This window comes from Tetrahymena thermophila (genome assembly GCF_000189635.1).
Source record: "Tetrahymena thermophila SB210 genomic scaffold scf_8254820, whole genome shotgun sequence".
Taxonomy (NCBI): Eukaryota; Ciliophora; class Oligohymenophorea; order Hymenostomatida; family Tetrahymenidae; genus Tetrahymena; species Tetrahymena thermophila.
The window spans coordinates 207,589-232,596 of record NW_002476575.1 but is presented as its reverse complement, the minus strand read 5'-3'; the positions used below and the strand labels follow the sequence as shown (position 1 = coordinate 232,596).

Here is a 25,008-nt window from a genome sequence, read left to right as displayed (position 1 = left end):
TCTAATACTTCACCTAAAAAAATTAAATTTATTTTTATTAAAAAAATTAAAAATAAAAATATATTAAAACTTTTAAGTTCATTTTTAAAAAGTTAAATACTTTTTATATTATTTTTAAACAGTTTATATTACTTTTTGTAGAACTAATTTTTTAAAATATATCTTACATTTATTTATTTAAGTTATTAAACTACTTTAAGTAAGACTTATTTAAAATATTATTGAATTAAATATGAAAAAAAAATCTATTCTGATAATAAAATATAAAATTAGCAAAGAAAATAATGGATATTTTTTCTTTATATTTTTTAAGATAATTAATTTTATTTGCCTTAAAAATTTTGCTTAAATAGGATTTTAAGAAATATCAAGCATCAACTTAGAGTTTTACTCAAATAGATAAACCAATACCAATAGCAGAATAGCTTTAATAGCTAATGTAAGTTATGCTTTGAATTATTTTAAAATTTATTTATTTTTTAAAAAGTTTTTTATTAAATTTAGTTATTCAACTGAAGATCTAATATCAAATTAGAAAGATTCATACATTTTAATTAAATCTTATTTAATTTGTATACTCCTATTTCTCTAATTTAACTTCCTCTTATCTTTTAATAAAAATATTAAATTATTTCAAATCAGCGTTTTTTGTTAAAAATAAAAATATAATAAAGAATTTAATTTAAATTTTAAAAAATGTAGGTATGTTTTTGTATGAAATACTTAACACAGAAATTTTATTTATATATTAGATCTAAAATACCTTTTGACCTAAGTAAATGGTAAAACAATTACTTCTTGAAGGAGTTATTGTCATTTCTTAATTCCATATCAATCATAAGTGTGAAAAGCTGAAAGAAATTAACTTTAAATTTGACCAATTATTTATAAATATCATTAGTAGGTCTTTAAAAAAAATAAATAAATTTTTGTTAACCTTTTTAAAATAGTCAATATTTTATTTAGCTTTGAGATATATTTTTTTTGTAAATAACAAGCAATTTGTAAAATTAAAATAAGTAATAAATAATATAATTAATAATTAATTTAAATAATTTTTATTGAATATGTTTTATTGTTTATTTTTAAGCCAGTATTTTTCTGATAACATTTTGGAAAATTTTTGATTGTTTTATTAAAATACATAGAAATAAAAATTCTTGATATTAATTTTTAAAAAAATTAAATAAAAATTTAAAGTCTTTAACACCCAAAATTTTTTCAAAAGTTTGTAGGGGGAGGGTGTTAATATATGAGTACTTATAGTATAAAAGAAATGATTTTATTAGTTTAATTGTATAAAATAATAAATACTTTAAATATTTTATTGCTTAGTAAACTTTATCAATTTTTAGAATGCAGATAATCTTTACTGTAAATTTAATACAAATTTTGAAAAATATATTATTTAATTTATTACAAGTGGTTGCTAATATGATAAAAAATATTTTATTTTGATTTAGATATTTTTAATAATTCTTTTAAATAATAAATATTATTTTTTATTTAAAGTTTTTAATCAAATTTTGGTTTTTAACTTACCTTAAAATAATATTTAGATTGACAGATTTATTGCGATTGATTCTATAATATAGATACTTTCAAATTCAAATAAAATATTTGAAAAATGCCATTTAAACTCAAATAACTCATTATAGATAGAGACATAAAATAAAAGCTTACATTCCTATGATAATATTTTGGAAAGTATTTTTTGTGTTAAAAACTTTTAAAGGTGCCATAAAGAATGAAAGACGAATCTTCTGTTTTCAGCAAAGAAAACAATTAAAGTCAAAATAAAACACCAAACTATTTTAGAAATAGTTAGAATAATTGAAATTTATTTGTTAGTAAGTTAATTTGAAAAAAAAATCATCTCTTTTTAAAACTTTATGATAGAAAGAATATCATTTTTAATTGTAAGTAGCTACTATGTTTTTTTATTGATTATATTTTTTTAATTTAACTATGAATTTATTTTTACAAAAAACTTTAGAATTATTTAAGTCTTTAAAATTTCAGTATGTAATAAATAGAAGCAAATAACAAATTTATTTTTTATTTAAATATTGGCTTGAATAGCATTTATATACTTTCAATTTTTGCTCAATCAGAAGTATTTTTATGAGGAAATATTAATATAAATTTTAGTTAGATCCGAAGATCAATCAACCATTCAATAAATATTTTTTGGTATGTAATAAAGGTGAGAATAAATCAATGAACAAAAGTATGTTTTAAAAATTAATTCTAAGTAATAACATTCGTTTTCTGAGAAACTTTCTTATGATTGTTGTTTATTAATTTTAGTGTAATCTCATAAAAAGGATAGAAAGTATTACTTGTAAAAATTAATTAATATTGGTTGTCTCTACTTAATAATTTTTTTAAGTTAATTAACTTTTAATTATTATCATAAGCAAATAGAAGTAGGCAAATTCATTTCTTAATTAATTAATTAACAACTAACTAATATATTCATATTTTTTATTTGATATCAAAAGACTATAAATCTTTCTATTCATTATTTGATTTATATTTATCAAATTGTTTATGAAACACATTTCTCATAAATTATAGGTCTTAAATAAGTCCGAGCTGGAAAAATCACTTATTAAAGCTTCTTGGAATGATGAATTTAGCTCTCCAAAGTAAAAGCACTTTAAAAAGTGCCTAGAAATCTTCGAAGGAAAGTGTAGCATAGACAATTATGCTATCTTAGTAAATCATATGAAACAGATATCACTCAAAAAGTGGATTTATTCTGCTAAAATACTTTATATTGTTTAAGCAAGCATTTCGAATTCAAAGAATTTAAATTTATGTGATTATATTCATCATGATAGCAATGAATTTAAGAAACTTCGTCAGGATTTGCTAAAAAATGTTGTTAAGCCAGCACCTCATCTTGACTAATTTTAATACTTAGCATCATAGTTTATTTTCTACTATTTCAAGTATATTATGAAGTTTGCTTAATACACGAGGGTATTTTTAAAAATCCAAGAAAACAATTTAGATATTTGTGAAGAAGACTAAGAAGCAGAAAATAATTAAAAATAGGATATTTTACTAAAAGAAATAGAAGACATGGAAATAGTTATTAAGGTACTAGAGACTATTATATATATTTTTGATAAAATTTTGTAATATATGCTTGTACCAAAGTATTCTAATAAATATTAGTTTTTAAAGGAACTCACAATATCCCTCTTTGCAGATCTCGAGAAGTATTATGCAAAATGTAGGATTTTCTGTGAAAACTGCATGCTTCTGATATTCAGATAAAGTAACAATCACCTAATAGTATAGAGGATTTACTAGTTCTACTGTGACTTTATCAAATTCACTAAGAATATTTAAAAATTTGAGTTCGTTTTAAATTATTGTAAGCCTTTTGAAGCTAAAAAAATATAGTATTTTCAATTAAATGTAAACAAAAATAAAGAAATTGAAATGTTTGTGAATAATATCAACAAAATGGAGTAAATTGAACCAAAAAATACAACAATTTTTAGTAAGTTGGGTTATCAATAGGAAATAAAAGAAGTCTAAAATAATAAATAAAATATTTAAGAATACAAAAATTTAAATAATAATGAAAGGAATGATTGGTAGTGTGAAGAAATGAGTAAAGATTATAATTTAATCAATGGAAAAGAGACTAAAAAATGTAAAAATAAGGATGTGTAGAGAATTGAGAACAAATAAATTTATATGGTATAGAAGGAAAATAAGAATGAAAGTTTAAATTAATAAAAAGATTAAGCAGAAAATTAAGTTAATGACAAAAATAATTAAAATAATTGCAAAAAGTATTCAGAAATTTTTTTTAACGCTACTGATTAAAAAAATACTGAAAATCAAAGTTAAGTTTTTAATAATTAAAATTAGTTTTCAGCATCGAGAAATGCAATTAAACAGAATAATTTCATGTAAACTCACTGTGAAGAAACAATAAAATGTAAGTACAGTAACCATAACTTACTCAAGCAATCCAAAACTTAAGAAATGTATTTTGAATGTAGTTAATAATAAAGCAAACAGATAATTTCTTCAAGCAAAAATGGCAGCAATAACTTAACTGAAAAAATCAAAGACTCTATTTCATCTACAAAGGTTTAAAAAAGCGAGCATGCTGATAAAGAAGAAGAAAAAATTACTGATATCTAGTTTCTAAACTCTGCAAAATCTCAAACAAGCTAGAATTCACCTTCTAAATTCATTCAATTAGATAAAAATGAAAATATTTTAGGTTCTAAGAATAAGGACAATAAAGGATAGTGCGATAAGCCAAATAAATTTAATAATTAGATATTTTAATTTGAATTACCAAACTACCATTAATCAAAATAAGATTTATCAGATTATGGTGGAATAGAAAAAAATTATGAAAGCAGATCTAACTTAAAATAGAAATTCTAATAAATAAATGATTTTGGCAGAAATTCCAATTCTTCATCTCCAGAGTCTATCAAAGAAACATCAAAATCAAGTAATAACTAAAGCAAAAACAAAATAACTCCTTTGCATAAAGCATAGCATTATAGTACAAAAAACTCCTCAGAATATGATGACTTTAACTATTACTCAAGTTCTAATCTTTTAGGAATTAAAAACACTTAAAGGAGTAATCACCCAAATAGCTTCTTTAGTCCAAAGATTAAAAATGATTAAAAATTATTTTAATCTCCTAAAAATATAGATGTGATGGGATAAAATCCTTAGAGAGATTCCATTTAACCTAACAACTTCATTTTGAATTTAATGCAAAAAGTCGAAAAAAAAGAAGAAAAAAATATAATCAGCAATATATTTAATAATATCAAAAGGCAGGACTCCGCTATTGAAAATATAGTAGCATCTTAGCAAGAAACTCTACAACAATTAAATAGTAATATTAACAATTAAAAAATGCAATAATCTGAACTAACATAATAATAAATCGCTAATAAAATACGATTAGAATAAATTGATTAAAATTAATTTTAGTCACAATAAAAATAATTCTCTTAGTCAGTAAAATCTTCTCATAAAAGATTCAATTTCGGAAACAACTCTAAGCAAAAAAAAATAAGAAACACAAATACAGCTTCCTTAGTTAACATAGAATTTTATTACATGAGCGATTAGGAGTCAGAACAAGAATAGGCTCCTTTGAAAATATCTAAAGTTGTTTAGAAAATAATCCCAGATTAAAAAAAAAAAGAGATCAATGAATAGAGAGTTAAAATAGAGAATGACGATTAAATGTAATATTAATGCAAGGAGATATTTTCTATCTAAGAAGAACAAAATCATCTAAGTATTGATTTTATTCCTTCTATTTAAAAATAAAACTCAAAAGAAAAAGCTGAAAATGGTACTTCATTGAAAACCAATAACATCAATTAGCAAATTTAAATTTGCCCTCAACTTTTTGAAAAATAAGAAATAAATTAGTTTACTGAAATACAAGAAAATGTGAATCAAGATATAAAAGATAATTAAGAAAATTATTAATTTGATATCACAGAATTCAAAGATACTAACAGACAAAAATCAGATAAAATGTTTGATACTTAAAATAACAAGGATATAATTAATATAAGCAATGTACTTCAACCAGACGATTTTTAAATCATAACAAATTAAAAGGAAAGTGTAAACATATAGTAATTTATAGATGATAATACTGTTTAGAAGTAAGAAATACTTAATAACAATTACAATAATGAGCAAACTCAATTTTAAAACCAATAAGATGACTATTAATGCTAATTAGGTCAAATAAACCTTAATTAAAAAGATTCATTTAATTGTTATGAACAATATTCATTTGATAAAAATGATGACTCTTTTCAACAAAATTAAAAAGAAATTTTTTAGTAATAAACTTCTATTAATTTATAAGAAGAATAAATTATCAATTCTTAACCTAGTTATAAAGTTAACAGTGTCAAAATCCCTCAGTCTCCACAAACTTCAAAAGCCTTTCACAATAAATTTTTCCTAGGAAATAAGAATTTTTCTTCATTTGTTGAAAATGATGAAAGACATAATTACTAAAAAAAAATAAAAACTCCTCTAAAATTAAAATCATATAGAAAAACTGATTAAGATCAACTATAATTTACAAATTAAGAGGGATAATAAAAAGCTCAACTTCAAATGTAAGAAAGAAATTCTTTCAGATCTATTAGAAGATTTAGTAGTAGAAATAAATCAAATAATAGTTCCAACAAATTTTTTTAAGAGAGTGCTGTTATTGATAGTCAGTAGATCTAATAAATTGTATAATCAAAAAGTTAACAAAATGGAACTTCATTACCCATGAGTTATATGAACGCTAACTAAATTTTAGATGGCAACTCTAATATAGGATTTTAAATTCACTAAAGATAATAAGAATTAGAAAATAATTAAACATTATCAACAATAGCATCTTCTGTTTAATAATAGGATATGTTTAATCTTAACAATAAATTTAACATTGAAAAAAAAACATTTTCAAATCAATCAGCTTATATTAACATAAATAGTTTGATTTCTTAAAAGAAGGACAATGCTAAAAACAATTTTTAAGATTCATAAAAACCTGAAAATATAGATGTAGATTAAGATGAAATAAATAATAATAAGGTATTTGATAAGCTATTAACTAATCAATCTATTTATAATACTCAAGAAGATACTTCCAATTTCTACTCTAAAAACAAAGAAACTCTACTAACAAAATAAAAAATGCAAACTGAAGGTGCAGTACTAATGCCTATAGAAGATATAGAAAAATAAAAACTATTTCCTGGAAATTCTTTTAGAAGATCTATTTTATTAAAGATTGACAATGAAATACCGAAATAAAAAGATCCAGAACAATTTTAAAAATAACTTTCTGAGTAAGCTGAGTTAGATCTAAAATTACATAAGAGTAATTCTTCATAAAATTAAATAATTTCGCTCATATAAAATTAAAATATACTAGAAGTTGCTGTAAAAGCCATGTAATCTGCTTCTGTAAGGAATGTATCTTACAGTTAACATTAGTAGTAGAAGAAAATAATTTTTAAGGATTTAAATTTGAATAGCGCTAAGGACATTAAGAATAACCAAAAAAATTAATTGGATAACTTAAAAAGTTAAATTACAAGCAAGTGTACTGTGGATTTGCAACTAAATTAAGATAAATAAACTAAATTTTTTTAAAACAAAGAAAGAGCAATAACAACAATAGATTAAAAGTTAAATAACAACTATAGTACATTTTTTGATAAAATAAATTCAAATAATTAAATTTAATTTGGTTAATTAAGAATAAATTAAAACTAAAAGAGTTCTTTAGCAACTTAAAATATGAATGGCTTGAAAACATTTTATTAAAATAATAAACTACATACTAAAGATTTAAATGCTGATTCTTTTAAAAATATAATTCCTTCTAATTAATCAAACTTGTCAAATTAATAAAATTAATTATTTAGCAGCTCTTTGAAAAATAATAACGAAAGCCAAAACTCAAACATTTTAGGACAAATACCTAAACTAAATTACAATTTAACTAATATCCCATTTAAGAGCAAAACAACTACTAATAAATAGTATGATAATTAATAATTATTAGCTTAAATTTGAGTTTAAAGTCATCATCATTTTATTAGTTATTAATAAAAAATTTTAATTACTTCATTCTCTACAACCTTTCTTATTTATTTTAAATTTAAAAAAAATGTAAAATTTAGTCTAAAGTAATTCCCAATCAATAAATAATACAATCTTAATCAAATTGGAGTACTTTACTTGATACAAATATGAAAGTAAATAAACTAAATAAATGAATAAATAAATAAATACATAAATACATAATATATACATACTAACCTAAAAGCTGAAACATTTTCTAAATAAAATCTAATGTGTTATTAGTTAAATAATTATTAAGTTAAAAGGTAAAAATTAACATATAAAAATTAGTTAAGTATAAAATTTATTAACTAAGTCACTATCTAATTTATATCTATCTTATTCTGTTATTTTTAATAATCTATTAATTTTAAATTTTCATTAGAATTAAAAAATTAATTTTTACTTATTATTAACAATAAATTTACAGCAAATCCTTTAAATTAATATTTAAGTTTATAAAATATGTAATTTAAAACCTTATTTTTTTAAATAATATAATATTTTATATTAAATTTTAAATTAAATATTTACAAATAGACTGGTTTAAAAATATTCGAACTAAACTCTCTTTAAAAAATAAATTTATGTAGTATATTTAAAAACAAAAGTAAAAATAGTTATTCAATAATTATAAATATGATAATTTGAATATAATAAATTATCTTTTGTTAGTCAGTATCACTTTCCTTAATTTACATTTTTAAGAAAATAAGAAACAAATTTGATTTTTTTTTTTTGTACTATAAATAGATAATTTAAGAAAATTGTTCATTTTTTATTTTCATCTTAAAGTTTAAAATTAAATATTTTATTTTTATGTAATTGAGTTAAATTTTTTTTAAAAAATATAAAAAATAAGCAAATCTATTTCAAATACTATTTAGTTGAATGATAGATATCAAGCAAGAGAATTAATTTAGAAAAGTATTATCTTGTTTTCAAAAATTGCCTTTAAAAAATAAATGTTCTATAATTAGAAGGTCAAAAACTAGGCTATTATTTTTATTTTAACACTTTTTTTAATAATAAAAAAGCAGATATCTATTTTTTCAAAATATTTTGTAGGATTTTTGAACTTAAGTAAATAGCAATTATATCAGTTTGGAGTAAAATAAAAGAAAAATCTGTTTGCTAAATATAACTAGACTCTTTAAATTTATTTATTTACTAGTTATGAATAAATTACTGTGGCTTTGCTTTGATATTTCCAAATAGGAAAAATAATCTATTAGTTATTTATTTAATATATTTTTATTGAATTAATCATATGATTAGTTTAGAAATTTTTGTGAATTTTGTTTATTTTTTCTCTTTTTAATATATAGGTTCATGCATGTATAGATAAATATAGAAGGGTTATCATAAACGAATATTTAATTCAAATTACCTAATAAATAAATAAGTTTTTTTTTTTTTCGATGCTTTTCTTTTGTATACAAATTAAATAATCGATTTTAGTAATTTGAAATAAATATTATTTACATTGAAACTATAATATTAAATTTTAAAATAAGTAAAAACTAAAGTTAATAATATAATAAGTAAATTAAAAATGAAGTTATTAGGTATTTTGTGCGCTTGCAAAAACTCTACTGACAACTAGGTATATATCCCAGTAAGAGAATATGAAGATAGTTCAATAAGCGTGTTTTCAAGAGGTACTGTTAGAGATTCATTTAAGTTCATAGTAAGAGAATCATTTGTTGGCATTCAAAAAGGCTCAAGACATGAAGTTAAACATGAAGACTACTTTGTCTACATTTTAGCTTCTTTGAATCACAATGTAGTTGCATATGCATTTACAGAAGGTGCATATCCAGCTAGAAGAGTTATATATTAAGGTTTATAAAAAGCTCTAGATGGCTTTTTCTAGAAGCTAGGAAATGGCTATTAAGCTATAAAATCAGATGATAAAATATAAATTCCAGCAGTTCAATAAGTCTTAAAAGATTACTCAGACCCTGCAAATGTTGATTAATTAACAAAAGTATAGAATAAAGTAGACGAAATCCAAGTCATCCTACACGAAAATATTAACAAATTACTTGAAGCTTAAGGTGATTTGGATGTTTTAGTAGAAAAGAGCAAAGATCTTAGTGCTGCATCCAAAACACTATATAAAAATTCAAAGAAGATGAATAAAAAATGTTGCAATATTTTTTGAAAAATAGTTAATTATCTGTTTATATAAATACATTCTAAATTATTAAATAATTCACTATAAAATATGCTCTTCTTAGAAAAAATTAGCATCACTTACATTTTTTATTGATCAATTAATTTTATGTTGTTTTTTTTTGTTTTCTTGCCGGCTTGTAATTTTATTTAGTTATTTGTTCCTAACTCTTATTAAATTCCCATTAAAGTATACTCGTGAAATTAAGTTATCTCCTACCTTAATTGTGCGTAAATTTTAGATTACATCACACTCTTCTTTCATTGATAGAAATCTCTCTCAGTTTTGGATAATTTAAGAAGAATTTGTTCTTTTCACTATATTAATAATAAACAACTAAAATTTTTGATTTAGATTAGTACAATTAAGAAAAATCAGCAAACAAGCTAATTTTATGGCAGCTTTAAAAATTTTGTTAGTAGCCATCCTTTTGTGTTCTGGATGTCTTAGTATTAGTGTAACAAATAATACTACTTGGGACTACACAGTAGCTAAAAATAGACCTTTGGTAATTGCTCATAGAGGTTATTCTTCTCTTTTCCCAGAAAACACTCTTGAAGCTTTCAGAGCTGCAATCTATGCTGGTGCTGATTTCTTTGAGTTAGATGTCCAAGTTACCAAAGATAACGTTCTTTTAGTTTCTCATGATGCAACTCTTTCTCGTGTTACTGATGTTGCTAATAGAACTGAATTCAAAAATAAGAAATCAACTAAATTGATTGATGGATAAAATGTCACTGATTGGTTTATTTGTGACTTCACCCTTGCTGAAGTAAAAACCCTCAAAATTAAATAGGTATAACCAAATTTCTTGCTAAATAACTAAATAAACATCTAATTATATTTATAATTTTGTGAGGCATAACATAATTTTAATCAATTTAAGTTTTAAATATCATTTTATCTGCTAGTAAAGAAATGAAAATGCACATTTTTGCACTTTTTAAACATAAAAAACTAGCTATATTAAATTAGTTTTTGAATAAATAAGAAAAAAATAATTGAAATAACAATCAAAAAATATTGTAATTTACTGATAATAAAATTGATTAAGAAATAGAAAAATAAAGATTAAATGTGATTGTTTTCAATTTTTAAAGAATAACTAAGATACTTCAAACATTTGGGTTAAATTATATTTATCCACAGTAGACTAATTAGTGAAGCAAATTAAAAAATTATATTTTCAAATGAAATGTTTGTTTGAAATAATAAAATAAAATAAATATTTACCCTATTTCTCCCTTTTAAAACATGAGGATTTAATATAAAAATTTAGAATATTTATAAATCTTAAAATTAATATTCAATTTAAATATTTCCATGAGAATAATCTATAAGCTTAAAGAATGATTGCAGTGATATTATAAAGTATAATAAATACCATAAAACCATTTAAGATTAATATCAAATATTAATCAAAGAATAAAATAGCTTACTTTTCTCTCTATCTTTCAGAGTTTATTTGTGACTTCTTAAATTACAATACGATTTTTAGAAATTTTAATCAACAAACTCTTTTACTAATTAAATTAAATTTATTTTTTTAAAGAAATTTTATTGCCTCTACATTATTTTAGCTATAATTTTATTCCTATTATCTTCTAAAATTTTATTATTTTTGAAATATCAGGTTTAAGTTTAAGGAAGAAATCAAGATTTGAACACCTATTTTACTTTCCCAAGCTTAAGAGAAACCATAGAAATGCTTATATAATTCAACTAACAACATTAAGGTAAAAGAAATCTTGATAATAGAATTGCAGGAGTAGTAATTGAATCTAAGGATAGAGATTTTTATCTTAATAATTATCACTTTGAGTAAGGAGCAAAAATTGTTGATTTACTCAGAGAGTTTAATTTACACACTATGTACAATGCTTCTATTTATGCCCCTATTATATTGCACTCTTTTGATGCACCAACAGTCTAATTATGGCATAATATTACTGACTTACCTAACAGTTAACTTGGAAGAATCAATTCACTTCCTTATTCTCTCCAACAAACTAGTACATATGCCACTACAGTTGGTTTGGAAATTAGCTCATTCTTTAACAATACTTCCAAGAAACCCACTGGAGTTGTAGACTAAGTTAAAGCTGCTGGTTTATAAATACACGGTTGGACTTTCAGAGATGATCAATTGACCTGGGGTAATGACAGTATTGATTAATACGTTATTGCTTGCCAAACTTTAAATATAACTGGTATTATTTCTGAATTCCCAGAAGCTGCTATCAGTGTCGCTGTTATGATACGTAGATAAAATGAAAAGATAATAGCTTAAATTTGATGATAAGTATTTACATTTATTTAAATATACCTCCTCTTTCAGCAAAATAAAATAATTTGTTTTTTATCTATATATTAAATAATACAACAACATTTTTAAAAACTGAGTTTATATATATAAATAATTATTTATAATAATATGCAAAGAAATTTTTGTTTTGAAGTTTTTTGATAATGTGGAAAGTCTTAATAAATAAAAATCAGCAAATGCTGCTAAAATTGAATTATTTTGTAAATTAACATAAAAAATGAATTTGATTTTATATGAAATAAAAAACTTTTTAAAAATAAATAATAAAAATATTTATGATGATATATATTTTGGAATTCTAATAATCAAAATAAATAATTCTTTATATGTTTATCTATTTACACTATTATATATTTGTTTTAAAGATATTAATCTAATTATTAATTTATTATTGTAGAAATTAACTAATATTAATTGTTGATGCCAAATTTTGATTGTTATTTTTTGTTTGCTAATCAATAAATAAATAAATATATTTTAATAAAACAGTAAGTAGGTAATAAACAAATAAATAAATATTAAAATAGATAATTAGACTATCTTTTACTGAACATTAAATCAGTTTTGAAACTATTAAAATCTACAAGAAGCTATCATAGTAATATTATTATGTGATTTTTAGAAGCTATTTTATTTTGAGGCAAGTAAATAAAAATATCAATTTAATTACTATTATTAGAATGGGAAACGAACAGACCATAAAAAAGATAGTCCCACCAAAAGAAATTTTTGAGCAGATTTGTTAAAAATAAGAATCTAAGTAAAATCCACTCATCTTCTCATCTAAAATTTTCTGCGATATTTTTTAAGAGCTAGAGGCTAAAGGATATATTTTAACCTCATTCATAGGCTAAGTAGGATTAGGTACAATTTTTGAAGCATAAAAAGGAAATGAGTTCTTTGCAATAAAATGCCTAATCACACATAACCCAGATGATATCTAAAAAGAAATAAATCTTCTGAATTAATTTAAAATGAATTCTAGTTATTTTCAAACCTTCAAGGAAGGATTTTATTCTGAAAAATGTCATATCTATTTCTACATTGCAGAGAAATTATCATGTAATTAATTTAAAATAAATAAAAATGATTTACTTTTAGGAATATAGAATATAAATCCAGCAATAATTTATGTTAATACAACCTTAAAAAATAAGCTAAAATAAAAAATATTTTGTAAAATTTAAAAAATAGATTTATTGAGTTGTTTTTTTTTTGTTAGCCAAATCTATAAACTTTACTTTTTTTAATTTTTAGGTAATTTGCAAAAGGTTTAAGAAACATATTTATCTAACAATTAATAACTGTGCTATTATTCTATTTTGGCAATAGCAATTTAGATATCAAAAGGTCTTTGCATTTTAGAAGAAAATAATATTTATCATAATGAAGTTATACCAGAAAATATTATGTATGATAGTAAGTTAAAGACATTCAAGCTAGGTAAAAACGCAAATCATTATTTATGAATATTTGTAAAAATATAAATATATTTTTCATTTTAATTAAAATTTTAGGTGATGTAGGTATTTCTTAAATAAAAAAGAATATAGTAATCTAATAGACTCATAGAGTAAATTTAAGCTTTTTAATTAATAATATAGCATAAATAAACTATTTTAATTTCAGGAAATTCACAAATATTTTGCCCCAGAAAAAGTAAAGCAAATAAAAGAGATATCTTTATAAGTAAAATTTTAAATAAGACATTTATTTATTCATTTGTTGTAAATATACTCATTTAAATTAAAAAATAATAGAGTGATATTTATAGTCTTGGATTAATTTTAGTTGAACTTACTTGTGGAAGGTTCTTAACAGTTGAAGAAACCGATTTAATCAGAAAAGGTTTTTTGGAACAATATTTGAATCAAGAAGAATCATTCAAAGATCTGAATTAATTAATTAAATAGATGCTGTGTATAAATAAAGCTAATAGATTTAAACCTAGGGAGCTTGAAGAATAATTATATTCTTTGTAAAGAATTGAGGAAATAAAATTTTAAAGTGTTTTATCTAAGAAATAGAAAATACCTAAACTTTAATAAATCAAACTTTTGTAGTAGTTATAAAAATCTTTTTAAGAAGTAGATATTAATATTAAAGACTAGCCAGAATAACTAGGCCTTTCAGTAGAGAAATCCTTTAAAGAAATCAATTTAGAGATACAAAATTTCGAATAACAGCTTGTATACAGATTATGCATAAACGCAGCGTATTTATATCTTTGTTTAAAATTAATAAATAAATAAATAAATAAATAAACAAGTAAAATTTGTTAATAATTAAAAAGTGAAAACTAAATTGGGCAAGATGGGGCTAATAAAATTGGTTAAATATTACAAAGATGCTAATATCTTACTAATTTAAGTCTCAACTTATAGTAAAATATCGTTTAGCAATAGAATTTATTAAGAGTTATATTTATATTTAAATATATTTAATAAAGAAACAACTCGCTAAATGCAGAAGCAGCTAAAGTTATTAGTTCAAACTTGTAAAATTTGAATAATTTGATTAACTTGAAACTAAATTACAAGTAATTTATTTATATAAGCTTTTCTATTTTTTCAATTTAATATTTAAATAAAGCATGGCTACGGCCGTTCTATATACTTATTTTATATTTTAACTTAATTTTTCTCATATACAAATCTACTTTATTTCTACATCCAAACAAGATATTTTTAATCTTTAAATTCATAAAAATTAATCAAAATAAATTTAATTTTTAAATAATTACAGAATATTTTTTGATTATATTTTATTTATTTTTTAGAGTGAATTTTATAATTTTTAAAAAATAAAATTAATACAAAAGTATGAATTCTATAAAATCTGAAGGAGTCAATAGCATTTTTAAAATGCTATCGTGTTATAAGAATCTGAATATTTTAAACGTTGAATTGGAGTAACATATTTATTTTATGAATTAAACCATTAAATAATTTTATTAATCTCAACTTTTCAGATAAAACTCAATTGGAGCAGATGCTACTAAAAGTATTTCTGAATTTCTAGAAAAATGTTAAAACTTACGTAAGCTAAATCTAAGTTTGCAGTAATCTATTTTTTATTTAATGATTAAACATAAATACTATTTTAAACAATATTATCAAGTAACAACTAAATCGGAGTAGATGGAGCAAAAAATCTTGCTTAAGGCTTAGAAAACTGTAAAACAATAACAAAGTTAGGACTTAACCTCTTGTAAATTAAGTTCCATCAAAATTTAACAAGAATAAATATATCAAATATAATATTAGTTTCAATTAGATTCAAAGAGAAGGTGCCTAATTTATATGTAGTAGCCTTGAAAAATGCTATAATATGATAGAATTAAACTTGGACCTAGGGTAAATATTTATATTTTTAGTGGTTTTTTACTTATATTTCTTTAATAATAGAGATAACTCTATTGGATTGGAAGGAGCTAAAAATATTGGCTATAGCATAGAGAGATGCTTCAGTATTTAAACGTTATTTCTAAATTTATTGTAACATATCTAAACTTTATTAATCATAAATCCATTTCTCAATCTTAAAATATATTAAAGATTAAATGATATTGGCGATGAAGGAGCTAAAAGCATTGGAAGAAGCTTTGAGAGATGCAAAAATATTACAAGTTTAAATCTTGACTTAAGGTAAAAATACCATTGTAACACTTTTAAAAATAAATCAATGTAAAAGAGAGTGATAACTTAAATTAACTGAAATGATAAAAAAAATTTTATTTTTATAATTTTAATGAATTAAATAATTCTTTAAATACATCAAAATTCTTAAAATACTTGCTTTTTAAAAAATATACAAATCTAATTTTCTAATTTTGATATTTATTTTATTTTGATATTTTAAAATTATGGAAACCGAATTAAATTACAAGGCAATGTACTTATTAATAATTACAAATTTAATTAATATACTTTTGATATTTGTTTTAAATTTTAAATAATTATTGATTTATATTAAGATATCTTATTTATTATCAACTAAAAAAAGTGGAAATCAAATTGGAGAAAATGGAGAATAAATTATTTCTAAATGCTTATCTTAATGCTAATGGATTAAAACATTAAAAATATATGTTTGATATTCTTTAAAAATATGTCAATTTTAAAACTTCTAATATAAATTAATATTTATTCATCATTTTGTGAGAAATAGATGAGAATTCATTATAAACTCCAATCATTTCATTATCTCATTATTTATTTATTTATTGAATAATTAATTTATTATTTTATTTATTCATTCTTTTAACTTAATTAAAAAAAATTAATTAAACTTTTAAGGACATGATAAAATATTTTCAAAGATTAAAAAAATTATTATATTAATAACTTTAAAGACTAAAATAACAATTTATTTCTTTTCAAATTTGGCCATTCAAAGAAGTTAAATGGGATTTGTAACCACTAGTTAGCTATTATATAATAACTTTTAAGTTAGAGCAGAGCTTATTTAGATTTTCTCTAAAAAAATATTTATAAAATATAGTAATCATAATATTCATTGGTATATTTTATCATACAAAATCACCTTGATTTTTTCTAATGAAATTTTATTTTTGTAGGATCTTCTAAAAACCACAATATTATTGTGTTATTGACCATACAAAAGCTAATAATATTTTTTATATTTAGATAATTTAGTAAATTAATATAAAGGAAATATAAATCAATCAATTTAGTTGGCATAAATATTATTGATTAAACAACTAATAGGAAAATAGATACTCATTGTAAAAGATAAATTCAGCATATTTTTAAACAAAAATGAATAGGAGTATTACTCAAAGTCCCGGCAGATATTATGTTAACAATTCAAAGATTGAAATATAGTAACCTGTGCATGTACACACTTCAATTAATATATTAAGATATTTTTAAAGGATTATTATTTTTCTGAAAAATTAGAAAACAAAATACTTCTCAGGAAAAAAAGATAATTCATACAACAATGCAGCACCTACATTTGATGAATATGATAAGTATTAATAACTTTAAAATAGATTAACTAGATGTTTATTTTTTTAGTATTTGCTTGACATGAATTAAATTTTTATACATTTAAGGATGAGAGTTAAATGAATTTGTTTGAAATAAATAAAGGTGGCTAGAATAGGAGAAAGCCCATAAGTAACTGAATATTATGAACAGAGAAGTAGGTGAACTAAGATCAGACAAGCAAGCATTAGAAAATGAAAAAAAATAAAAAGATTTCGAAATATAAAAACTTCTTGCAGAAAAAGAATATTTAATGAGAGTAAATAATTGAATTAATTACATTTATTATTATGATTTTAATTGATTTTTGCAATGGAAAATAGAAGGCTGATAACTAAATAATAAATAAATAAATAACAATTAATTAATTCGTTCAATTTATAATTCACTATCACTTTTAAACCATACAAAATTTAATACAATTTCCTTTTATTTTTAAAATTTACAGAATGCCACTTAAAATAATGGTAAACTGAAAGACATAAAGAAATCAAATATTTATAATGTTTAAGAAGAAAATGAAAAATTAAGAAGAGAATTAGATGATTAAAAATAAAAGGAGTTATAAATGTAGACTATGATCTAGAATTAAAAATAATAAATTGTTGACTTAGAATCTAGATACAGAAATACTAACAATCATAGTACAATTAATGGAAGACCAAAACCTCTTCTTACTGAAGGTATTTGTTTATTCATTTATGTGTATTTTTTGGTATAAAAGTAATAATAAATTCATTTCTGTTATTTATCATCTCAATATATTACTAAAAAGATGATGAAGAAGGAGCTCACCCTAAAAAATTTGGATATAGCTAAGGAAATTATGGAAATTAAAGTACAAGAAATAATACACCTACAAATTCATTTAGACTAAGAAAATAAAAATATATGACACCAAATAAGGAATATCCTTAATCGACTACAAACGGACTAAAAATTGAAGAGTGGTAACCAAGAAATTTTACTCCTCATGATCAAACAACAGAAAGAAGAAGAAGTTTGGCAAATAATAAAAGTATATTTTAAGATCCTAGTTTAAATCCAACTTATTTGAAAACAAACGAAAAAACATTTAAGAGCTTTGACACTACTGCATTAAAAGAATAGTTTACTAAAATTCAACCCTTTGATTATGACACAATTATGCCAGGATTTGATGTAATTTTTAATAATTTACTGTTTAAAATAACTTATTTATTTAAATTTTTAACAGCCGAATGTTGCTTCAAGAGATGAAATGAATTAATACATCGGTATCCTCAAAAAACAGTTTGCAATTTAAGAAAGGAAATATATTAATGAGATAGAAAACTTAAGGATAAAAATTTAACGTATTGAAATAGAGAAATTGGAGATCCTAGACTAAAGCAAATAAAAAGTATTTACTGAAATAATTGAAAATAAATAAACAATTTATTTATTTTTTCATCTCTCTACTTTTGATAAATTGATTAATTAATTAATATGTTTAATTTAGGAGTTACAAGCAGCAGAGTGCGAGAATAAACTTAAAGATAGAGAAAAAGAATTGAGTCTTGCTTATATAAGGCTAAAAAATCCCGAATAAAAATTAAACAATGCAAGTAACTATAGTGTAAATACTCTTCCTCTCTCTAGACAAGATTTATAAAAGGTAATTTTTATTTTTTCTTCAAGTTTATTTATTCTAAATTTAACTTCAAGAATTCAAGAATATAAAATATCGAAACCCTTAAAGGATCTCTCAGCTCTGAGGATCTCATGATCATAGCTACACATGCAAAGCTAAGCAAAATAACAATATGGAGTTCTTCAGATCGTATTTAAGGTTTAACATTTTAATATACGAAACCTGATGGAAATACACTTGAAGCAGATAATTCATATTTCTTTTAGAGAAATTACAGGTATTTTTATTAATTTTTGACATAAATAACAAGCAAATGAACAAAAAAACAAAGATTTTCCTAAATTGAAAATTATATTATAAATACTGACTAAAAATTAAAATTAAATTGTGAAATAAAAATAATAAATAAATAAATAATTATACTTACAGATACGATACTTTTGCTGTTCAAGAAGAAGATACAGTTTAAATAATAGGAAAATATAACATTAAAGGTGTTAAGTACATTTAAATAAACAACTAAAAAGGCCCACATAAAAAATATAGACCTGTTGGTATTTAAGAAGAAGAATCTGACACTGATGAGTCTTTTGTTATTCCTATTAACAGAGTAAAAAATATTAAATTAATCTCAATTAATATAATTTTATTAACAATTTTTGAATGAATGATCATCATAGGATTGCAACATTCTTAAAGTGATGTTCCCTAATATTTTCAGCTATGATATGAAAGGAGCTAAAATATATGACCGTCATCATCAAAATTTTATATACGTAGAAACCAATAGAATCTCGTCCCTATAAAATGCAGAAGTTATATGGTAAAAATCTAATTACAATTCTTGCATCTATTGAGATTTAAAGATTTTTCATAAACTAATTAACAGGAACAGAGAAGTTTTAGATAGAAAAAATAAAAAAGACCCTATGGAAGGAAAAAGGACAGATAGTCCTCCAAGATCTTTTAATATTCCAGGATCTGGTAAGGGTATTTTACCATAAGCTTAGGCTTAAAATCAAGATGAAAATGTTGAATCTACTATGAACCCTGAGGGTGCTAAATACTATTATTCTGATAATATAGATGTAAAAATTTAATCTTACAAAAATATAAACTATTATTTATTATTTATTTTTACTAACAAAAAGGCATATAAACTCAATGAAGTTATGGATTCACCTGACGGAGGAAAAATTAATTTCTCTGACGGAGAACTCATATTCATGGAAAAAAAACTTAAAATATTTAAAGTGCTTATATGGGCTGATGAAAATTATGTTTATGGTTTAAAATTCAGCTATTTAACTCCAGATGGCTTTAATTTAATTGAAGGTAAACATTAAATTAAAATTTGTTGACATCTATTCATATACATAGATTAATTAATTGCCAATCTCAAAAAAATTTTTGAAATTAACCAAATAATTTAAAATTAATTGGAATATAAATATTCATAAAGCGAACAAACATTGTTTAGTTTAATATAATAGAAGTAATAACTTAAAAATCAAACTCTATTAGACACATTCAGTATTAAAATAATTAACTGCATATTAAATAAAAAATAATTTTATCTAATATTAAAGAAAAAAATAGTTAGTCGAATAAACAATTAAAACTTTTATTTATTAAATATATTTATGGAGTATTAAAAAATAAATGATATTTTAAATATTTGTTAAATATAAAATAAGGTAAATAGCATGCTGGTATTGATATACAGCATCTAAGCTACAAAGAAGTTGACCTTTCAAATCCTGAAATATTCCTTTCTCGTATATATTTCTACAGAAGAGATAATCTTTATATTGAAAAGTTAGTCTTTTTACTTTCTAATGGTTAAAAATTTTCTTGGGGAAGACAAGTTCCCTCTAGAGAAGCTAAAGAATGCTTAATAGAATTAAAATAAGTTTCTTCATATGTATATGGATCTCTAATACCAATTCCTTGTAATTTAAGTCAATTAATTCTATTATCAAATAACTAAACAATTTTTTTTAATTAGAAATGTAAACTCCTGGATAACTGGTTTTGTCTAATTTAAGGGTATCAGAAATACGCTGATAATATAAATCTAATAAGTGTCTGTATGATCAGTCACTATTGTATTTTTGTCAGAAATTTTTATATTTATATTAGCTAACTTATTTAAAGTAAGAAATTAGTATCTTTTTGTAATTTAGATATTATGTGTATTAACAAATCAATGAGTGAATATCTATTTATATTTGTGTAATTAGATTATAGCAAGATTACATATATTTGTTTTAATTAATTTATTGTTTAGATTAGTAAGTAGAAATAAGAAAATTCAAAAAAGTAATTAAATTTAATTGAATAAAAATATATAAAATAAAATGAGACAATTTTCTCGCATGGCATATATAAAATTTCTTAGATTGGGTCTGGGGCCAGTATTAAAAAAATTTTAGGGATCAATGTTAGATAGTGGAAACAAAAGAGAACTTCCTATTTGATTTTAATTAAAATATTATAATGAATATAAATAAATTATTGATATTTCAGATTAAATATAAACAATAGATAAATCTTTTATCAAATAAAAATCTTTGTGATTAGTTTTAGAGATTAGGTAGCTATCAGAAATATATTTATCTCTTTCCTAGATAAATAAAAAAATCAATGAAATGATTGATTTATAGTCAAAAAATATAATTAATTAATATTTCTAAAAGAATTAATTACTAAATTGTTTGATGAGAAATTTAGTTTTAATAACACTTATTTGTTTCTGTTATGGATCAAATAACTTTAGAAAAAATTCTAAAGAAAACCTTGATACTTCAAAACAGTGTTAAAAACCTTGCTTGAACTATATAGATAAAATTCTTCCTGCAGCTACAATAGGATTTAATAGTGGCTAAAATGGTTTTACATTCTAATCATTTGATGATAAAAATCTACTAAATTTATGCTGTGATTAGTAAAAAACATATGATTTCTTAAAAGGATTAATTGTTCCAGATTATACTGATGTTAAATAGCTAAAGATTTAAGACTCTAATGAAATTTCTGTTACTATAACTCCTAGTGATAAAATTGCTAAATATTATATCCAAGTACATTAGTAATTTAAAAGAGTAGCACTTTAACTTGAAGCAAATAATTAGCTGTAGGCAAATGTCACATACATACTTTCTACCCTATATGAACCTAATAGATGCGATTATACAATAAATTTTTTTGAAAAGAATTGGTTTTCAGTGTTTTCAAAACTTGGAAAATAAGTTTTAACTTAGACATAAGTAGGCGCCCAATTCGAAGTATATTTCTTATTTTACACTAACTCGACCTATACTTAAGAATAAGTAGCTACAATTTACAAAAATTACATTGATCACAATAATGTATTTACTGTTTACAAAGCATTTGATGCTGACCCTTAAAATTATGGCATTATAGATGTAACTAGTTAAGGAATTCATCTAAAAGACTGTAAAAACTTTTAAGATTATCTAAAAAAGATAGGACCTACAAATTATATTTAAATTGAAACAAACTAAAATATTCCTAATTTTAAAGCAATTGATTCCTTTTTGGTTTTTGATAAGGAATCAAATGAAATAAAATAATGCAGTTATGAAGCCTGGAACTATGTATTCAATAGACATTCTAAATAGATTTTTTGAAATATAAAAAAACATATATTTTCATATCTATATAAAAATAAATAAAAAAATATATATATATATTATAAATTCTAATAAACTTAAGAATAATTTTAAATTAGATTACATTTAAATTTATCATAATTAAAAAGAAATAATTTTTATGAATTTTAAATTAATTTTGGATAATAATTAATATTTTTACCTTATGATTTATTAATAAAATTTAATTTATTTGGTAAATTAAAAAATTTAATTTAAAAAAATAAAAATATAAATAAATAAATATTAAATAATTATCTTTCAAAGCTATATGTCATCTTATTTCTAATTTTTTTTAAGTTTATTAAATATGTTGTATTGCATATTTGTTGGCTATTTAATTTATGGTTCTTATTAGACATCTTCATCTTCTTTATTTTTAATTTCCTATTGAACTACTTAAGGAATTTCAATTTATTCTTCTTTTAGCTCATTGACAATCTAATCTTTTTACTAAGATACATTTTAACTAATCAAATTAGGAGGTAAAATTTTATTATCTTCTTTTAATTCTATTAAAATGTTGTAAGGTATTTTAGATTTCTTGAGAATTCTAGTTAGTATAATACCTTAATATTTTTCATTTTTAATTTGCTTATAGAGAAAGTAGTCTCTTTTCATTAAAAATAAATGAAAAAATATAATAATGCTGCATATATATGCAACAATCCTAATTAGCATATATTATCCATTTTATATGTTATTTTTAATATCAAGTGCCAGTAGAATAATAGTGTTGCAAATAGAATAAGCTCTGTAGAAAGCTAAGGCCTTGAATGCTAATGAAAATTAGTAGAATTTGTAGTCAGCAAATATTAAATTCTCTGAAGGCGGTTTCATTTATTTTATGGATTCACTTGATTATTAAAGAAACTCAATATATTCAGTAAATTTTTTTTACTAAGAAGTAGAGTTTTCTATCAAATAACTATATAATACCTTAAATTTTAAAAAATAGTAAAATGACAAAAAATTAAAAATAATTAATCTTGTTTTACTTTTTTTAGCTTCAAGAAAAAGAAAACACAGTAAAATAGAACAAACACTGTAAAACTCAATCCTAATCCAATCATAGCTGTTATAGTTCTTATATCAATTTAACTCTTTTCTTAAAGAGCTAGTTTCTTTTCTCTTTGAAAGCTTTTATAAACAACAGTAAAAGTAATTGCTGCTATATAAACAAATGATAAAAAAGCATGCATTAGTATAAAATTATTTATTTGAGTGCAGACCATCCAAAGTCCAGCTTGTGCTCCAATATTAATTAAAATAGTAGTTAAATCCTTAATGTGATTTGCATACGTTTAGAAAAAGCGGTTTCTTATTTCATTTGTAAGGCTGTTAAATTTACACTGTATTATTTAAAATTCCATTAGTTCTTTATTAGCAAGTATAAGATTAGCTAATGAAGATATGGCAGAAAGGATATAAATTGTACTAACAGTATCTTAAACACAAGCAGATATTACTAACAACAGAGAAGGTCCTGATAAAACTGTAGATTCAATAAATTTAGAAGCTATAATTATATCAATTCTCTTCACTATAACATTATACAAATTGTAATTTCTCTTTAATTTTCTTTAGTTTTCATAATTAATAATAGCCACATAATCTAAGAATAGTCCATTCCAAACTAAAAGCTATGGTAAATCTAAAGAGGAAAATAATATAAACTTTCCAATTCGTTCTAAAATAATAAAAAATATCTATTTTATTTTAAAAATAATAATTTAATAATTTAAAAACTATCCCTACCAAATATTTTTTAAAAAAAGTTATTTAATTCAGAAAAATCTTATATTCGTAGGGAGGTTCAATCAATAAATTCAAAGTGACAAAAAGCAAAATTATTTTTAAAAATGTTACCTATGCAATTAAGTATCTGTTTAATTAATTTTAGTTGTATTCATTACATAGAAATACCATCATTACTAGGTTAAACATGTATATCAAAAAATATATATAAATTTTATCATTATTTGAATCATTTTCTTGCTCATAAAATTTAGCAATTTAGTTTTTGTCATCATCTTTCTCTTCTTTAATTTCATCTTTGGGGTATTCATTTTCTATATCTATTTCTATATTTTAATCTTAGCCTTTTAACATAATTTCGTTTTCTTAAACCAATTTTTTTTAATTTTCGCTCTAAAATGGTTGGTTAAACTATAAATTTGACTTTCGTTTTTAAAAAATATTCATTTATTCATCTGAGTTCTTTTTTAAACTTTTTTCAAGCTAAATTTCTACTTAATCTCCAATGTTTATGTCTTTTGATTTTTTCTAAGAAACACTGATGCTAACATCATGAATGCTTTTTGAAACATTTAAAGAGCTTGGCTTTCTTTTTTAAGAATCGCTAATATTCATTGTAAAAATATCTAATTGCTTATTGTTTATTAAAATTTGATAAAGATTAATTAATAGTAAATAAGATTTTTGAATTCAAAAACAATCATCATAAGCTAATTAACTAATTAATTAATTAATTAATAATAAATATTATAAATCTATCAATTTTGCCAAATGAAATTTATGTAAAT

At 21.7% G+C, this 25,008-nt stretch overlaps 7 protein-coding genes across 7 annotated transcripts; 6 read left to right on the top strand and 1 right to left on the bottom strand. All coding sequences in view use genetic code 6, as the record gives it.

Moving 5' to 3' along the window:
- Positions 1–2,553: 2,553 nt before the first annotated feature.
- Positions 2,554–7,611, top strand: TTHERM_00701170 (hypothetical protein; the record flags this gene model as incomplete). Its single annotated transcript, XM_971736.1, has 1 exon — positions 2,554–7,611. The coding sequence occupies one exon, from the start codon at positions 2,554–2,556 to the stop codon at positions 7,609–7,611; it is 5,058 nt and encodes a 1,685-aa protein (XP_976829.1).
- A 1,603-nt stretch (positions 7,612–9,214) lies between these two features.
- On the top strand, positions 9,215–9,826 carry TTHERM_00701160 (YKT6-family R-SNARE protein; the record flags this gene model as incomplete). Its single annotated transcript, XM_971735.3, has 1 exon — positions 9,215–9,826. The coding sequence occupies one exon, from the start codon at positions 9,215–9,217 to the stop codon at positions 9,824–9,826; it is 612 nt and encodes a 203-aa protein (XP_976828.1).
- A 406-nt stretch (positions 9,827–10,232) lies between these two features.
- On the top strand, positions 10,233–12,134 carry TTHERM_00701150 (glycerophosphodiester phosphodiesterase; the record flags this gene model as incomplete). Its single annotated transcript, XM_971734.3, has 2 exons — positions 10,233–10,634; positions 11,472–12,134. The coding sequence occupies 2 exons, from the start codon at positions 10,233–10,235 to the stop codon at positions 12,132–12,134; spliced, it is 1,065 nt and encodes a 354-aa protein (XP_976827.1).
- Positions 12,135–12,844: 710 nt separating this feature from the next.
- Positions 12,845–16,260, top strand: TTHERM_00701140 (kinase domain protein; the record flags this gene model as incomplete). Its single annotated transcript, XM_971733.3, has 14 exons — positions 12,845–13,226; positions 13,422–13,607; positions 13,682–13,737; positions 13,794–13,853; positions 13,925–14,379; positions 14,458–14,547; positions 14,614–14,703; positions 14,986–15,075; positions 15,136–15,225; positions 15,285–15,374; positions 15,431–15,520; positions 15,572–15,661; positions 15,722–15,811; positions 16,170–16,260. 14 exons carry the CDS (start codon positions 12,845–12,847, stop codon positions 16,258–16,260), a joined length of 1,950 nt encoding a protein of 649 aa, XP_976826.3.
- Positions 16,261–16,945: 685 nt separating this feature from the next.
- TTHERM_00701130 (hypothetical protein) lies at positions 16,946–20,855 on the top strand (the record flags this gene model as incomplete). The annotated part of the gene is made up of 14 exons (XM_971732.3): positions 16,946–17,023; positions 17,087–17,160; positions 17,282–17,435; positions 17,625–17,859; positions 17,952–18,337; positions 18,393–18,557; positions 18,657–18,812; positions 18,863–19,065; positions 19,218–19,398; positions 19,469–19,611; positions 19,678–19,876; positions 19,940–20,123; positions 20,486–20,740; positions 20,797–20,855. The coding sequence occupies 14 exons, from the start codon at positions 16,946–16,948 to the stop codon at positions 20,853–20,855; spliced, it is 2,472 nt and encodes an 823-aa protein (XP_976825.2).
- Positions 20,856–21,508: 653 nt separating this feature from the next.
- TTHERM_00701120 (hypothetical protein) lies at positions 21,509–22,441 on the top strand (the record flags this gene model as incomplete). Its single annotated transcript, XM_971731.1, has 1 exon — positions 21,509–22,441. One exon carries the CDS (start codon positions 21,509–21,511, stop codon positions 22,439–22,441), a length of 933 nt encoding a protein of 310 aa, XP_976824.1.
- A 282-nt stretch (positions 22,442–22,723) lies between these two features.
- TTHERM_00701110 (transmembrane protein, putative) lies at positions 22,724–24,835 on the bottom strand (the record flags this gene model as incomplete). The annotated part of the gene is made up of 3 exons (XM_971730.2): positions 22,724–23,401; positions 23,461–24,171; positions 24,332–24,835. 3 exons carry the CDS (start codon positions 24,833–24,835, stop codon positions 22,724–22,726), a joined length of 1,893 nt encoding a protein of 630 aa, XP_976823.2.
- Between the last annotated feature and the right edge of the window lie 173 nt (positions 24,836–25,008).